General features: G+C 52.6%; 1 protein-coding gene across 1 annotated transcript; it reads right to left on the minus strand.

The window, feature by feature from the left end:
- Positions 1 to 1,881: 1,881 nt before the first annotated feature.
- Positions 1,882 to 16,383, minus strand: TMPRSS5 (transmembrane serine protease 5; the record flags this gene model as incomplete). The annotated part of the gene is given in 16 exon segments (XM_080640581.1): positions 1,882 to 2,013; positions 9,030 to 9,081; positions 9,083 to 9,135; positions 9,139 to 9,160; positions 9,162 to 9,193; positions 9,392 to 9,534; positions 11,283 to 11,387; positions 11,390 to 11,460; positions 13,135 to 13,248; positions 13,558 to 13,565; positions 13,569 to 13,637; positions 13,641 to 13,693; positions 15,267 to 15,353; positions 15,356 to 15,388; positions 15,835 to 15,913; positions 16,249 to 16,383. Coding segments are annotated over 16 exon segments (1,188 nt in total).
- Between the last annotated feature and the right edge of the window lie 1,942 nt (positions 16,384 to 18,325).

Consider the following 18,325-nt stretch of genomic DNA (forward strand, 5'->3'; position numbering starts at 1 on the left):
TCTATGAGCACACCCTGTGCTTGCTCTTGGATGTGTTCTGTTTAAGAGCACTCTCTCACTGATTTAGTTTCCTATTAGTCTAGGGCTGTCATAACAGAATACCACAGCCTGGCTCAAACAACAGAGCCTCATAGTCCAAGATCAAGGTGCCATCTGGGTTGGTTGGTTTCTGGGGTGGATTCCCCTCTGGCTTGCAGATGGTAACTTCTTACTGTGTCCCCACATGACCTCTTTTCTGTTTGCATGAGGAGAGAGTTCTGGTATCTGTTCCTCTTCTTATAAGGACACCAGTCCTATGGGGTCAGGGCCCCACCCTTATGACCTCCTTTAACCATAATTACCTTCCTAAAGGCCCTATCTCCACATACAGTCACACTGGGGATTGGGGCTTCAACACAAGCACATTGGGTGGGGGGAGGGTATAATTCAGTCCAAATTTAATCCAGGCCCCTCTAAAATGCACACGGATTCATTTCCAGCTCCTCTCCCACAGGCTTTCCCCGCCCCAATACTTCCATATTTCTAATTAGCTTTGACTCACCTTAGTTTTTATTGAACTCTGTTCTGTGAGATTGTTCTGATCTGTTGGTACACTGGAGTTTTTCCTCATGTTTATTTCGGTTCGTTTCTGAGAGGAACCTGAGTGGAGATCATCATGAATCATCCTGGGTATTTTCCACTTAGTGTGAGCCCAGAGGGCACCATGCTGCTGGGCTGACCTGGAAGTGGAGCTCCCCGAACTGTGGTTGAGGTGCTTTACGGGACTCTGAAGGAGTGGAGTGCACAGGAGAGAGAGTCCACTTCTGTCACCTTACCTCTGTCTGACCTGATGGGCAGAAGTAAATTTCAGCCCCTGTGAGACCAGACAAGAGGAGTTGGCCTGCCCTGAGCGGCCCACCCTAGAGGACCCTGTCCTGCAGGGCCAAAATTGGGGTAAGGCAGGAGCCAACCTGCCCTTGTGTGACCCTGACAGTGACACCCCGCCTGCCCTTGTGTGACCCTGACAGTGACACCCCACTTGCTGTCCTGGCCCTTTTGACCAGACCCTCCCTAAGGGGAGAAGCTCACAGAGCTGAGATAATATACCCACCTGGGCTCACAAGCTCCCTTCTAAACCCTGAATTCAAGAGGCCCTGGGCCTCTGTCCCTGAGGGCAGACCCACCCCACTGCTGGGCCCACCCTAAGAAGGAGAGTGTCCACATGGCTGCCACAGGCCAGGTGTAGCAGGGGATGGACCAGGGAGTGGGAGAAAAGGGAGCCACAGCTGGCTCTCCCCTCTTGCATAAGCCCAGACATAATCCAGGGATTCAAGGATTCTAAATTTGAACCTGGACTTCTACATCCTTAACAGGGAATGTTTGTCATGGCAAGAGGAGAAGGCATTTTTAATTTAACCGTTTGCTAGTTGGGTGTGTTACTTCTAACTGTTTACACATATGGCATGTGCCTTCCACCCACACTCAGGCCCCAAGCCCCACAATGTTAAAGAGGGCCTGGGGAAGCAGTCCTGAAAGGATTACTTCAGATTCAGAAGCCCATGTGGAAAATGATCACACAGGCACGTACACACATACACATGTGCGCGCGCGCGCACACACACACACACACACACACTACTACAGGTCTGTATTTCTTATATATGACTGCCTGATTAATTCTTTCTAGTAATTTATGACCATGCCTGCCTGGGTAAAGCACTGAGCCTCTGTGTGAACATGTGTGTGAGCATGTGAATGTATGTGTGTGTAGAGGGGGACGATTAGTGTGGCAGCCTCAAAAGATGAGGACATTTTTGATGAGAAAGAAGTATGGTACTCTGTGTGAGAATTTCCCTGACATTGGCCCTGAACAGGGCAGCTACTACTAAAGGAGGTGGGGCCCTATATGTGGAAACTGGCCAGAATCTCCACCAGCTCTGCCTTCAGGGTTAAGGAAGGGATTCTGTAGAACCTTCCCCAGACCCTCACATCCTCCTCTTTCCTTAGGCCCTTCAAGTCCCCCACAAGACACACCTGTACACACAAAGCACACAGACATGCACACAAAACACATACCGACCCAAACAGATACACACAAATACACAGATAAACACAGGCGCACACACACACACACACACACACACAGATCATATCATCATATCACTGCCTGGGGCCACCCCAATCCCTCTTCAGGGCTGGGGTTGTCTCTCTTCTGCTACTTCCCACCACCAGTTTTGACCTATTAGGATTAATTGTACAAAGAGTGGCCAATCTTTGGGTGGCCCCAGGAACAGTACAATGTGTGGACAAAAAAGGGGCCACATGCTAACTTAACAAGCTCAGGGAAGGCCTGCATGGCAGTCTTGCAAAATCAAAGACCTAAAGTAACCACAAAGGATGGTCTGAAATTAAAACTTTAACAAAAAGCAATTTATAGTGGGTAGTCATGTCCTAGGCCAGTATCTTCCCTGACAAAGGTCAATCTTTATCTTAAGTGGGCCGATGGGTTTTTTGCATCTAAGATAACATACCTGTGAAATGTCAGGGTAATTTGTAACTTCCCTTTTTCCGGACCCCTCAGGGTACAACCAAATGCACCTGGGTGCCAGGAAGGAGACCATAAATTCCTCCATTGTTATTGTTATCCTGCTCTTGGTTGACTGTTAACTATCCTATACTCACCTAAGTAAAAGACTGTATGTGCCAAGATTAAAAATGGCGACAGAGTAAGTGGATGCTGCACGGACATGCTCCCAGAAATAAACTGAAATAAAGAAAAACTTCATGAATAATCAATGGAAGACTCGATGGAGAGAACCCTGATAAACGAGGACCAAAAGTGGAGACCGTATAGAGCAGCCGTGGGCAAACTACGGCCCGCGGGCGGGATCCTTGCTCTCCCCTCCGCTCCTTCACCAGCAGCAGTGTTAACATGGCAACGTCGGGAAACACGGCCGCAGCTCCTTCTTCTGAGTGGGCAGATTTATATCCGCCCATTCAGTAGAAGGAACAACCTCTCAATCTTCCAGAGGCTCCTTGTAATGCCCGCGAACGTGTCCCCGACATCACCCTGGGAATGCGTAGACAGTTATCGTGGTGATGTAGGGAGACACACCCCTGGAGAGCACAGTATCAGAGCATTAGCTAAAAAGGAGACCAACAACACTGTTCCCACTGAAGTTGATGTTTTAAAGTCCAAAAACCTTTCAACCCAGTCTACATTGCCATCTACATCTACGTCCCGGGCATAATTTGGAAGTTGCACTAAAGAAAATGTTTAATTTACTGTTTACACATTTTGTTCTTTTCTATTTGTTTTAGTTTTACATTATTTTATTATATTTAAGTTTAATTTGAAAGGCTTTTGTACCTTTCCTTTGTTAGACAATTTTATTTTGCCTTTGCCATCTTCAATATAAGGTATGTTATTGTGCTATGATTCCTCCATTTTTTGAAGTTTCAAATTATAATAATTAGTGTTTACATTCTTCTTGTTAAAATGTTTGAAATGAATAAAACTATTGAAATAAAAAAAAAAGACCGTACCCTTTTATGTAATGATGTTTACTTTGAATTTATATTAGTTCACACAAACACTCCATCCATGCTTTTGTTCTGGCCCTCTGGTCCAGTTTAAGAACCCATTGTGGCCCTCGAGTCAAAAAGTTTGCCCACCCCTGACCTAGTATATAGTTTATCATTTTACTTTTTATCCAATCCCAGAGGTTTTTCCACTTTGCTTTCTCCTGCCTTCCTAACCTATCACCAATGGATTTCATGTAACCCTCTTACATCTACTCCTTTGATTGTAATGTATAAAACAAAGTGAAAACCTGCCATTCTCTGGAGCTTTATCCCAATCCTTGAGATTCTGCTTCCCAGCAATTGTAGACAATTTGGCTCAAATAAACTCACAAAAATTCTTTACAGGTTTAAATGTTTTTATATGAACAAATATCAGCAAGAAGTGGCTTGTAGAGCCTTAGGCATGCACACACAGTTAACACTGGACCCTGCCAAAGTCCATTTCAGCTCAAAGTTTCCAAGTCCTAACCCCAGCCCAGGACCACCTAGCCCAGCCCAGTTTCAGACATGATAAAAACCATTTCCCCATGGTTCCCATTGTCAGGACCATGAGTGACAGACAGCCCAACCCAAGGTCCTTTCTTCTGGGAGACCCATTGGCAGCACACCCTGTAAGGCCTTCTGCATTAAAACCAGCACAGTCCTGATCAAACGGAGGAGGTGGAGTCACCTGATGGGGATGTGGGGAAGGATCCTCCGTCCCCAGGCCTGGCATGTGGCTCAGGACAGAGGAGGCATGGACCCAAGCCTGTGAAGTTCTGCAAGCTGAATCTTCCCTCACTACTCCATCTCACGTGTGGGGAAGTGCTGGTGGGCAGAGGGCTCTGTGGCCAGCTGGGAACTATCCAGGGAAAGGCTCCAAATGAAAGTGTCATGGTCTCCACAGAGGGAGGAGGAAATTCCCTCACTGGTTTAAGGAGGCTGAGGCCCAGGAGCCCCACACAGAGCCGGGGGTGGGGAAGGGGCCAGGGAGCAGCTGAGAGCAGTGCCAGATCAACCCTTGCCAGGGCACGAACACTGGGCAGCAGGACACAGGGGCAAATGGCTTTAACATCTGCTGCGTGGAGCTCCTGCTCCCAGGGACCCGGAGGGCCGAGCTGGAGGGGAGAGCTGGAGTGTCATCCTATGTGGCCTGAACTGGAGCACACCTGCTCCTTCAGACCTGTCCCCGGGGACAGGCTCTGCTCCCCAGGGATCCCAGCTGGAAGCTGTGGGCAGGCCGAGGTCTCAGAGGCACCGGAGGTTTGAGTGACACTGGCCTGACGAGGCAGGTCCTGTGGAGGTCACCTGATCCAGACCCCTCATTTGACAGGTGAGAGACCAAACTCCAGGGAGGCTGAGTCAGTAGCTCAGGGCAGCACATTTGCAGGTGGTTAGAGGCCCAGACTCTCTACCACCCGGTGTCACAGCCAAAGAGATCTTGGGAGGGGAAGCTGAGGAGACCGGGCCCAGGCTGTGAAGCCCCTGCCATCTGGGGCCCCCTTGTGCCCTCTGGAGCCAGGACTCCACTCTCCATCCTGTGAGCCTCCAGCTCGGTAGCTCCAGCAGCAACTCATGTGAAACCGTCCAGCAGGTCCCGGACTGCTCTCCCACGGCCTCCGGGCACTGTGCGGGCTGTGCCGCCTCTCCCTCTCCCAGCCGTGGCATGTGTAAGAAAGCCAGCCTCTCCCTCAGAGTAGGAGGCTACATCCTACTTTCCCAGAGGTGGGGGAGTCGAGGTGCAGTTTACAGAGTCGCCATGGGCTGCAATCAGTTTAGCAGGAAGCAGGGGCCGCGGGTGCGGCTAATGCAGATGTATTCCGGGGTGCCTGAGTGGTGAGGTGGGGAGGGACCCAGGAAGCTGAGGGAGGCGGAAGAGTGGGAGGAGGTGCATGTGGGTTCTCTTTTGAGTGGTCAGGAGGGTTCTAAGTGTGGGGCCAGGAGAGGGCAGAAGCGCGAGAAAAACAATGGGAAGACTGAGGAAAACCACCTTCTGTTTTGTCCTACTGTGGGGGAGCCCAGCGCTTCCAGAAACCAAATGCAGAAAAGAGCCTGAGGGACCCTCCGAGGGATGGCAGGGCTGCCCCTGTTCGCAGCAGCCCTTCTAGGAAAAGCGGGACCGAGGGATGGAAGAGAGAAGGGCTCTCCCCGGCCAGGGCAGCCAGGAGCCACCCAGGGAAAGCCTCCGGAGGCTGGCAGTGTGCCCAGGCCGGTGAGATGCTGAGTCCTTGGGAGGAGACTGCAGGCCTCCCACACACAGAGATGCCCTGACTTATTCAACAAGAGGTGCTTGGAGCTTGCTTAGCGTGTACCGACACCCCGCAGCTTCCTGCCTGGCTGGCCGCTAATAGTTCATGGCAAATAAGTCTCTGCTCCAATAAGGCAGTGGCTTCTCTGCCTCTGAATTCTCCACAAGCTTAACATGGCTGGGCGCTCATCTGGTCCTCATTAAAATCCTTCCTCCCCACCTTGCCTTGCCCCCATCCATCTCCACCCCTGCACTCCCACAGCCAGCCCAGGAATGCACCCACTTCTCCTCCCTTTCCTAAGGCCTGGAGAGGCAGGTGCCAATAGGAAGGGCAGGTCAGAGCCTCGGAGTCTGCAGATCTGCCTGGTCTCCTGGCAGGAGCTCCTATAGGCAAACAGGGAATCGCTGTCAGCAAACTCTCTGAGCGGGTTCTCTTCATCCTCCTCCTGTGGAGATGCTCCTCTGTAACATTTGAGTCAGACCCTGAATCTCATGGAGAACTGGGAATTGGTAAGTTTATCTAAGGGTCTCCAGTAGGAGCCAGGGTTTGATGACCTCACCTATAGAAAGTATTAGTGCAGGCAGGTGACTATGCCAGGCTCCTTCCAATTCTACACTCCTCCTTAATTCATGTGCCAACAATGATGTGGATTTGGAGTAAAAAAACTAGGTCACATTTGGACCCTGACACTTACTAGCTGGCTGGCCTCAGAAAGTCACTTAATCTTTCTGAACCAATTTTCTTGCTTATAAGACGGACACAATAACAGTATCTTCACCACATAGGTGTTGTGAGGTTTAAATGAGATACCACATGTGAGCACGGTTGATAAACTGTGAAGTAGTATTCAAATGTTACTAATGATTAACAGGTCATAATGACTGCAATCAACAAAAACTCCCCTTTGAATAAGCAAATGCTCACGGGTGACATCAAAAACACAAAAAAGATCACAGTTGATGGGCCTGCTGGTGACTCCTCCCTGCCCAGGGGCATCGGCTGCCCTGAAGCTGTACCACAGCGGGTGGTGAGTGCTGACCTCCGGGGCAGCTGCTCCCAGCAGACCTGCAGCCCCTCCCGGGTCCCAGAGACGATGCAGGAGGCCCTTGTTCAGAACACATCAACGGAAGCAGGCCCTCCAGGAATATTCATTTCTACCACCCCTTTAAACATGCTGATAAACTCATGGGAAAATTGTGTTGTTGCTACATACTAATTGCACTTCCTTGGGTAAGCACCATAAAAAATCCATTGCAGTTTTTAGAAACAAGATGCCAATTGCATTTCAATTGCTCAAGAGGAAAGCCACCGGGAGAAGCTTAACCAGGAAAGTGCTGAGCATCACCGCAGGAGAGCTCCCCACGCCCCAAGGCTCGGTTCTGAAACAGGAGCTAAGGAGAGATGGGTCTTGTGGGGAAGCCAGAACTCCGAGACAGCAGTGACTTGCGTGTTTCTCAGACTTGCAGAATCTCAGCACCGAGGAGGCTGGGCAGCATCCTGCACGCAGACTTAACAAATGTAAAGAATTAAATAAGCACATGTCAAAAGTCTAGAGAGATGAGCAGGAGTCAGTTCTAGAGCTTTAAGAAACATATGTGAAAGGAAAATGGTAATTCTACCCGTTAATGAGAGAGAGAGAGAGAGAGAGAGAGAGAATGAACCGTGACCATACATCACTTCACTTTAATAAAAGAACTCCTTGGACTAGTTCACAGAACTGTCATTTAAAACCAACACCCCATTCCAACACCAACCAGAGTGTCCTTCCAGTGTCCCCACTCCTACCCCTGCCCCAGCAGGGCCAGCCAGAGCCAGGTAAGAACAGGAAGTAGGTGAGACCAACCATGGAGAGTGGGGAGGACCTGACTCCATGGGCTTAATCTGGACTGGTCCAGCCTTGACCCCATCTTCCCAGGAGCCTCCAGAGCCAGGGGCTCCTCTAAGGAGGCACTGCTCCCACCACCACCCACCTGAGAGCACAGGGAGAAGGCAGGCCCGGGGCATCCCTGAACATCCTCCCAAGTGATGGGCACAGGGGCTGGGAGGAAAGAGGGCAGAAGGCAGCTCCCAGCTGCTTCCAGCAGCCTCTTCCTCTCCAGCTCCTCCCCCATGTCCATCAGCTCCCCCATGGTCCCAACCTTGACCAGCCTTCCTCTTGTCGCTGGGGCTCTCTGGTGAGATAGAGGGTCTAGAAATCAGGGCCCAACAGGAGAGGCCGTACACCCAGAGGCTGGCCAGTGGGTGGCGACTGTGTCGTGTGCGGTAATAGGATATCCATATCTTCTGCATCGGGGTCCGCTTCTCCTCCATCTAGTGGACCTGCCAGAGACCCCCAAAATAGGAGGCTCTGCAGTGAGGAGGAGGAGGGAGTCCTGAGCTGACAGAGAAGGGAGCTGGATCCACCCACTAGCCGAGTAAACATTTATTTTAATAAATCTCTTAACCATTCAGAACCTTCATTTCTACTTCTATCAAATGGGCTAACAATACTCGCTTCTCTGGGTTTTTTGTAAGGTTTGAATGACAAGTTGGATGCATGTGTCCCCCGTAATCCATAAAGCTAGTTCTCCACCACCCACCCCCTGCTTGTCCTGCAGTTTTCCCTTGCCATACCCTGCCTTTGTAAGGTACTGGATACAAGTAACGTGTTTTTATACACATTATCTCACTAGGCCCTCCCTCGGAACAGATGAAGGTGAGTGACTTGCCCAGTGTCACACAAGAATTAGTTGCCAAACCCAAATTGCTAAACGCTGAGCTCTGCCCCCAGCGTAGGGAATGCAGGCACTAGTAACTGCCTTAGAAACCAGGGGCGAGTGATGGTCATCAAGACATCCATAGAGAACCCCAGGCTCACTCGCTCCAACCTAGGACTCCGCAGGCTGCATACAGCTCTTGCCATATTCAATCCTCACACTAGCATGCAAGGCTCCACAATGGCTATTACTGGGCAACGGAGGTTTACCAAGTTAGAAACTTGCCGGAGGTTACCCAGTCAATGGCAGATGGGGCTATAATACAAACTCAGGTCTGCTTTCCCCAGCCAGTGCTTAAGTGGGTAGAAATCCAATGGATTCAGCGTTCTATGCATCATTTCCTTTTCCTCTTACTCTGAGAACATTCCTTTGCTCCTCCCCCACCCCCAGCCAGGCCCAGGCCTAAAGGGTAACGGTCACAGTTTCTGAGGGGCAGGTCCTTTACAAACCTCCCCTCCCCGACCCTGGCCCCCACACTCACCCACACCATGTCATGGACCCAGTTCAAAAGCTCAGCAACCTTGGCATAGACTTGGGTGCTTGGGCTCTGTGCAGCCTCGGCCCCAGCTGACCACCCCCACAAGGTGTCATGTGCCCCCATCTGGGCACACCAGGTCCCCCTCCTCCCCCCCCCCAACTATCTCCCTGAGGGGTCCAGAGACCAGAGAAATAGGCAGTCAGTCCTTCCAGGTAAAGGGGCACCAGGCCTTCCCGGGGAGCAGACCCTCCATTCTGGCCCCTCCTGCTTCAGCCTCAGCCTCCTAGACAGGCTGCTCAGACCAGGGACCCAGCCACAGCAAGACCCCGGCCCCACCTTCCTCCTTGGCCCCTTTGCTGCCACACCTGGCAGGCATCAGCCCTCCTTTCCAGGTAGCTGGCACATAGCATGGGGGGCAGGAGCACCCCGCTATACACACAGGACCTGTTGCAGAGCTGGGCGCTGAGCAGCAGCACTACCATGTCCTGCAGCGTGTCCCAGCTGTGGGCTGCGGGAGGCAGACGTGAAGATGAAGGGACACAGAGCAAGGCCCAGGAACACAGAGGCCTTGGAGCACAGTGTCCCCAAGACTTGGGGGCTGGGAGTAAAGAGGAGAAGTAGACCTCCCTCACACATACACCCCAAATACTGAGGCCTGGGCACTGCTGGAACAAGGAGAGCAAAAGTAAAGAGCCTGAGTTTAGGGGAAACCTAGGGGTTATTCTCTCAGAGAGACTCACACAGGGGAGACTGCCAGGGCTGGCAGATCCTCCTCCCCTTCTCAAACAGTCCTGGCTCTTGGTCTCCACCAGTCAGGCCTCCTGGGGGGCTGTGGGAGTTGTGCACTGTACCACCTCAAGGGTCCCACTCACACAAAGGACGGTGTGTAGAGTGCAGTGGCATGGCGCCCTCTAGGGCCGAGTACAGGCTGCACACCCCCCACCTGGGCACTGAGGAAAAATGCAAATTCTCCTGGGTGTTTGTACCCAGCTTGTCCGAATGTGAACTCATTTGGGGTTTCCCCAGGGTGTTTTGGCCTTCTTGGGGCATTGTTTCCAAAATGCCCGACAGGTGAAGCCCACACATGTTCTTAGGTAGAATGCAGGCATGCCATTAACTCAGTCACCTGGGGAGAGAGTAGTTTCCTTTCCGTTCTCGTTCAGTCCCTCCAACCACATCCAGGAGAAAGACTCTGTCCGGTGCCCCTCTGTGCCTCTCTCGATGCCTGTCAACCTCCCCTGGCTGGAGCTAGAACACTGTTCTGTTTCACTCTGTGTGCTTTGTGGTGATCTAGTCACTGGAAGTAACATTGTCTCTCCAGTCAGATAGGAACTTAAAGTTCTCCTCTCAAATATATTTAAGACAATTTAGAAATAGTCACTCTTGAACAACAGTTGAGAGAGTACCCATATATAATATGTGTGAAAGAAATACAGCAACAACTTTTTTTCGGAAAACCCAAGGGTACAGGTAGCAATGGGATGGAGGAGTGCTGAGTATTTGTCAGTGTTTGTACATGAGTGTGTATGGTGTGAGCGTGTGTGCACAGGTGTGAGTGTGTATGGTATGAGTGTGTGTGCATGGGAGTGTGCATGAGTGTGTATGGAGTATTGTGAGTGTCTATGGTGTGAGCGTGTGTGCATGAGAATGCACATGTGCATGGAAGCGAGTGTACGTGAGCATGTACTGTGTGAGTGTACATGTTTATAGGGGAGTGTGCATGTGCTCATGTGTGCTGAGGATCCCTGGCCCTGCAGTCAGGACACTCGGCTCAGGAGCTACTTGCCACATGGACTTGAGAGTCACTTCCCTCACTAACCGCGGTGTCCTCTCTGTATATACCTGCCTCATCTACCTGACAGGGTTGTTGTGAGGAATAAGTGAAAGGATATTTGGGAAAATAGAAGAAATCTTATTAATTGTAACAAGGTGGCTGGGACCTGGCACCCGCCTGCAGTCAGGGGTGGAGCGGCTGCTGGTAGATGAGACTACAAAGCTCTTGTAGGGACCTCCAGGCAAATCCTGCCCGCAGCCCAGCACAAAAAGGGCCAGACCTCTGTCCCCACGAGAGCAGGTGGAAGAGCTGGTGCAACTTCAGGTCCAGTTGATGCTGAAGTCACCATGGTCACCAAATGCACTGAATACTTCAACGTTTATAGCACTAGGAGGAAACCTCAGAAGTCAGCCTGCTCCCGGCCCTCCCGTGTCTGCCTCTCTCTCACCACAGCCTGCACCTGCCCAGGGCCAGCACCTCACCTGAGAAAGTGAGCGGCATGTGGAGCCGCAGGAGAGCAACGTCGTAGCTGTGATTCCAGGCACTGTAGAGAGGATGGGGGATAACCCTCTCCACCACAGGTCCTCGTGGGACCTGACCATACTGTGGCTGACCAGCCCCGCATGGACCCGCCAGCTGGACAGGCGGGCCAGCCTCAAACTGCACACAGGAGCCACGCGGAGCCCGGGGAAGCAAGGACAGAGAAAGTTGACGTGAGTGAGGAGGCGGGTGGAGGAGCTGGCCAGAGAGGGGACCCCCACCACAGATTGCAAGCTCCCAGAACCCATGCTTCTTAGTATCCCCTCGCAGCTGGCAAGACACTGGGCATGCAGCCGGTGCTTAATAAGTGCTCAAGTCCCAGTGGATAGAGAAGGGAAACACTGTGAGTCATCTGCAATTTCCACCCACTCGCTCCTGCATAGCTCTTTCCACTTTTCACAAGCTTCGAAGGGCCTTGGGTGATAGTCTAACTAAGCCGAGTCAGAAAAGCTTCCATCAGTCCTGGCTCTCCACTTCCTGCGGATGGTCACTTCCCTCTCCCACAGCAGTTTCCTCACTGCAACATGCGCATTACACTGTCTGCCGCTGTCCCTACAAAACAGAGGCACCAGCAAGACACCGGGCAGGGAGCAGTCGAGGCTGAGCCCCACTCAGGGCATGGAGGAAGGCTGGGGTCAGAGCGGGCCCCTCATGTAGCCACAGCCATCTGCTGCCATGGTCTCTGGACAGCGGTGCGCACAGGCCCGATGGCCCCAGCACCAGCCCGACTCTGTGGCCCTCGAGAGTTGATTTGAGTAGGGCCCAAAGTCACAAATCAAGAACTCTTGAGGGACAAAGCCTACCTGTTCCCACTAAGGGCCCCAAGTAAATGCGTGCTCGCTGGATGACTGGATAAGCGCATGGTGAGTGAACAGGACTCTTTGCAATGCTCCTTCCTAGGCTTATTCTAGTCTCTATCCCAAGCCCTGGCCTGGCCTGTGTATACGCATCCCTGCTCTCCTCTCTCCCCTCCTTTCCTTAACATAAGCCTCAGTTCCTTTCGGACCCAAGCCCTCTTCTCTTTCTTCACTCCTCTCTTGCCCCCAGCAGCCCAATGCCTGGATCTTAGTCTCTTCTGGTTTCCCAAACCCACAGCCTCCCGGCTCTCCTGGCAGGGTCAGTCCCACCCCTACTCCCTGTGCCTGTCCAGGTGGCTAAGGTGAGGAGGCCTCGGAAAAGGTGGTGCAAGGGTGCGAGGCTAGAGCGCTGGAGGATGCTGCCAGGCAGCTGGAGGAAGTCCAGGCGGAGTGGAGATTTCTCAGCTCGTGCCCACACCCAGGATTTGGGGAGGGACCTCTCCACCCCAGGGCCCTCTTCTCTGGAGTATCTCCAGGCTCCAAGCAGTTCTTAGCCAGAGCAAGAACTCTTTCCTTAGACATCAGAAGATTATCCAAATAAAATGTGGCAGGGATGAGAGAGCACTCAGATTGGATATGGGAGCCTGGTTTCCAGACTTGGTTTGGCTGCTTATTAGTTCTGTGACCTTGGACAAGACCCTTTACCTCATCAAGCCTCAGTTTCCCCACCTGTAAAGTGGGAATAAGAGTACCAGGCGAAATGCTGTGACAATAACCACCTACCCTGCAGTTCTTGTGAGGGGCAAGTAGGATAAGGTATGCGCCTCGGATGGGCAGGCTCGCGGAACTGAGTGTGCAGTTTCTGCTCGGGAAATGGTCCTCTCTGTCCTCTTACGCAGCCAGTGTCATCACCACCAGGCTCCCAGGACAGAAAGACTGTTGCTGGACTTCCCCCTGGGAAGTAAGGGACCCCACTCACTCTCCTCAGCAGCCCTACCTGGGCTGCCATGCCTCCCCCGGGAGGCCTCCCAGGCCAGGGGAGAGCTGAGCAAACTCCTGCCAGCAGCTGAGCTTGACATCAGACAGATGAACTCCCTTGTGGTGAGTGAATCTTGGCAGAAGAAGAGGAGAACAGAAGAAACAGCTTTAAACCGCAGCATGCGCGGCAGGGTCAATAACTGGAACGTGCACGAGATACTCCAGGGCGGTGCTGGAGCAAGGCTGTGACCATGATCGCTTCTGGGATTCAGGCTTGTTCAAAAGCAGAGGTCCTCAGGGGAGAGACACAGAACCCAGAGGCCAGGAGAAGGCAGAAGGACCTCCTGCCATTCCCTGAGCATGCTGACTACCACAGACAGACAGAGGTCCCCACTGCCAGCCAGCTCCCCACTCTCCCCAGGCCCAGATCTGGCCCAGTCACCTGAGGTGTCATAGGCTCTGGCAGATCCTCACCCCCAGGGCCCAGCTCCAGCCCTGGCAGCAGACCAGGAGCCAGCCTGGTCAGGCCCCCATCTGCACTTCCAGCAGGAAGTCCTCAGTGTTTATTCTGAAAGACACTGAAACGGGGCATGACAGCCATGTCCCACCCGCCATGGAAGAGAGGCATGTGGCATAGAGGAAGCAAGTGCCATGGGGAGAGGTGTGTGCTGTGAGGGAGAGGTGTGTGCTGTGGGGGAGAGGTGTGTGCTGTGGGGGAGAGGTGTGTGCTGTGGGGGAGAAGTGCGTTCTATGGGGAGATGTGCGCGCTATGGGGAGATGTGTGAGCCATAGGGAGAGGTGTGCGCCATGGGGAGAGGTGTGAGCCATGAGGAGATGTGCGTGCTATGGGGAGATGTGTGCACCATGGGGAGATGTGCGTGCTATGGGGAGATGTGTGTACCTTGGGGAGAGGGGAGTGCTATGGAGAGAGGTGTGCGCTGTGGGGGAGAGGTGTGTGTCATGGGGGAGATGTGTGTGCCATGGGGAGAGGTGTGTGCCATGGGGGAGAGGTGTGCGCTCTTGGGGAGAGGTGTGTGCCATGGGGGAGAAGTGTGTACCATGGGGAAAAGTGTGCAGTGTGGGGGAGAGGTGTGCGCCGTTGGGGAGAGGCATGTGGTGGGCAGGGGCAGCTGGGCCTGGCCAGTGTAGATCTGAAGAGGCCAAAGGATAGCGTCTGGGTCACTCAGTGTCAGGCTCCCTGCTCCCAGGACATGAGGTCAGTTCTGAGAACAAAATAACGCTATTTGTGCAGCATTTCAGCTGTGTGTTTTAACCAAGTGTTTTTAAATGTGTTCCATCACTTGGCATCATGCAGACTGTGGGGTGTCACCATCCTCCCATTCTGCAGAGGGAAAACTAAGGTGTGGAGGTTAAGCAACCTGCCCAAGGTCACATAATCTGCAAATGATGATCCAAGACATGGAAGTCCATGTCTTCCGATTTCGAGTCTTGTGACAATACTAGTGAGGGTTACTACTTACTGAGCATCTTTTTTCCAGGCTCTGTGCTAGCCTCTCTTTTATATGAGCTCGGATTATCCTCACAACTTCATGCAGTAAATAGGTTTACCTCTAGTTTATAGAGAAGGAACTGGAAGCTCAAAGAAGCAACATGCCCAACATCACCCGGCTCCCAAAAGGCAGACTCCAAGCTAGTTCTAACTTCTATAACTGATTCTAACCAGGCCCCAGCAGCACGACACCTTCTGACCTTAGCCCTTACCGAGAGAGGAGAGGAAGGTGTTGTGGGGTGGGGGAGACAATGCATAGTGATGTTCCCAGCCCTCAAGGGGGCCACTGGGCAGAGACTCCTGCCTGTGGCGCGCTATCTCCCCACACACCTGGCTCCTCTTTCCCTCCACTTCTGGCTCACTCTGCCCCAAACATCAAGCTGCCACCCCTTCAGCAGCCTGGGCTCCTGGTCATGCCCTAGTTTGAGACCAAGACAGTCCCTGGGAGTGCTGACAGCCCCAAATCAGAGAGCAGCTCCGCACACTGGCCGGTGTCACCACACTCCCACCTGAGGAGGAGATACTGATGAGTGGCAGGGGAGTCATGGCCCTTCATTTTGGTCCTCTTGCCCCCAGCCAGAAGGGGGGTCTCAGAGTTGTGAAGGGTGGGATAGGGGTCTCCAGGCCTTGGGGTGGCCCACCTGTGCTGGGAAGCGAGGAGGGCAGGGCTTCCTCACCCTTGGCCTCTGAGCAGCTCAAAGTCATCTCCTCATCTTGCAAGGTCCCAGGATGGGCTGCAAGGCCACTGGCCACAGACACAGCACTTCAGAGCCCAAGGACAAGGAGAGGGTCACAGAGAGGGGCTGGGGAGGGAAGAGATTCCCACAGGAGGGCCGAGGGGCATAACAAGACACTTGTGGCTGAGGGAGGCAAAAGCAGCTGCCTGGGGCCTCCTCATTGGCCACCCTGCCTGAGGCAGGTCCCCCACCCAGCACGCTGAGGAGAGGTGCAGCGCTAGCTGTCTTGTCTTGATGTTTGAGCAGGGCCTCTCTGGATCACTCATCCAGTACCTTGCACCTCTCCCTGTCGGACTGGAATGTGGAGGCTCCTGCTGCAGTTCCCCCATCTGCCCTTGTGGACCCAGAGCAGACAAGAAAGACGCTCACTCATCTACCTGCCTTCGCATCTGCTCACGCCCACTCCTCCTCCCAGCATCCCCTGCATCTTGTGCTCCAACCCTCCTCAGACACTGAAGGGGCCAGCACTGACCTAGAAGCCATGAGCCCACACTCGCACCAGCCAGCAGTCCCAGGGCTCCCAGCACCTCACAGCCACACTGCCTGGGACACTAGTGCCCTGCCCAGGAGCCTGTGGGGAACACAGAACAGGGACTGGGTGCCCTGCTCCTGCCTGCCAGCCTCACTCCACCTGAGTCACCACCACGGGGCCAGGCAGTCATTGAGCTGCAGCTTGAGTTTGTCCCACTGCTCCTGACACCTCTCCCTTCCCACTCTTCTCTGAAGCCCACAGAGCCCACTCACTCCCCAAATGGGAAACCAAGAGCAACATCAGGTCTAAGGTGAATGGCCAGATGGCTTCTTGCCATCAACCATTTGGGGCTGACCCAAGGAGAGTCTGGGGAGGAGAGAATCGGGGGGCTCCCTGACCCTGTCATTCCCCTACAGCCCAGTCTGGCCTACTGGGCTGCTGCTGGGCCTCAGGCCTCTGCAGTGCGTCTCCTGGTTTTGCTCTGAAGATCGCGGGTCTGGGGCCCTCCTCTGCATTCCAGTCCTCCATGGGGGTCTGGCCATCCAGCATCAGGTTCTCAAGACCCCGACACCAAGAAGAGGTCACAGCCTACTACAGTGCCACTTGCACATCAGCTGTATTCTCACTGTTCCTGGCAAGCCCTATTCCATCTTGGGGACTTCCTGTGTGTTCCCCGAGATGCCCTTCCAGGCCCTCTGCTCTCCCTGAGCCCCTAAGCCCACCCAGCTCACTCTCACAGCTAGTAGTCTTAGAGCACAGACCTGAACCCAGGTTGGGCTGATTCCAAAGCTTAAGCTCTTTTCACCTAAACCTTGTCTCTCACAAGTGTGGAGGACATCTGCTGGATCCTCAACATCCCTCCTCAGGCCTCATGATCCCACCCTTCTTCATTCCTTCCTATCTCAGAGGAAGAAGTGCCCTCCCCAGTGCACCATCCACCCCTTCATTCAGGAAACATTTAGCCCAAGTGAACAGGCCATGATGGGGGAGGCTGTAAGGAATTCAAGATGTATTAAGGTGGGCCTCCAGCACCACCGCCTAAAGCAGTGGTCGGCAAACTCATTAGTCAACAGAGCAGCAAACCATGGCTCGTAAGCCACAGTTTGCCGACCATTGGCCTAAAGGAATTAGCATGAGTCCTGAAGATGAGTCATGGAAACACAGCACATGGTAAGTGAAAGGTTTGGAGTGGGCCGGGATCATGTACCTATGACATGAGGCCATAATGTATCAACAGAGATTTTTATTTCAGGCACCTGGGTGCAGGTGGGCTGAGTCCAACAAAAAGGAGTCAGCAGAGACTGAAGGGAGAGGCAGACTTTTATTAATCCTTGCTGGCTGCAAGCCTTCCTGCTGATGTAAGAGTCCGGTCCGTCCTTGGTTCCTCCCAATGCCAGGGGTCTTCTGGTTATCTGAGCTATGCGGTGTTCAAGGCTGAAAGCTTTCTGCAAGATACCTAAGCACAGTAAGTTTTTCTCTGCCCCGTTTTATTCTCTTTAACCCTTCCATTCCCATCTTAAAGGGTACATATAAAGGAAAAGAAGGGGGATGGGGTCGCCGTTTCTCTTTTATTACTTCCTGCATGAGAGGGGATGTTGTGGATGCTTAAGGAGTAAATTCAGATTATTTCCTGGGGTATAGGCCTGTAGGGTCCCTTTACCTGGGTAAGGACAAACTGTCCTATTGTCTGGTTAACTAGGACTTATAATCTTGTTTGTACAAATTTGGTAACTATACTGAAAATGCAGGGCCTGAAGAGGAGGAGTAAGAGAAATAGTGTCAGGGGGGCAAAAAGGGGTAAACACCAGGTTAAATTGGGCAGAGCTGCTTGTAGGCTGGGCCATATGGGCTACTCTATGCTGTCCTGACTGATCTTCTTGAGCCATTGTGTATTCTGTAAAATGCACTGTGTTCTTTCTTCTATTTGACCTGTAGAGTTTAGATAAAAACAACAGGAGGTGTTAGCAATTAAACAAACCCCTTCCTCTTTGGCTAAAAGATAGTCTAGGGCTAGTAGGGGGACTATTTTAGGGGCATAAAGAGATCTGCGATATTCAGAAGCACTATGAAGGTAAACAAATAGATGTGATCTGGAGAGAAATCCTGTAAATCGCCCTGGAGCCAGAGGTCTGTAATGAGTTTGAAAATATCTTGCATTGTTTGGATGGGATGGTCTGCGCCAGGCGGGGGAATGTTGTCACTAACAATCTGCAGGAATATGGAAGCCTGGGTATACAACTTATTAGTCATTCGGCTGATATGCGAGAGGGGCTGTTTTTTCTCCAGGAAGGCTAAAGGAAAGGTAGGTTACCCTGGGGGTGAGGTTCTTGTTTTCTCCAGTTTTGTCCCTTACTAGGCTTCTGGAGCTCTCTGCCTTGGTGAGTTTTTACATCTGTACCTGGCCTATTGTCCTTGCTCTAGGGGTCAGAGGGATGATGAGGCCTGGGCACTAAAGGGAGTAGTGATGGTATCTAGGGTGGTATTTCCTGTG

This window comes from Plecotus auritus (genome assembly GCF_963455305.1).
Source record: "Plecotus auritus genome assembly, chromosome: 9".
In the NCBI taxonomy this organism is placed as follows: Eukaryota; Metazoa; Chordata; class Mammalia; order Chiroptera; family Vespertilionidae; genus Plecotus; species Plecotus auritus.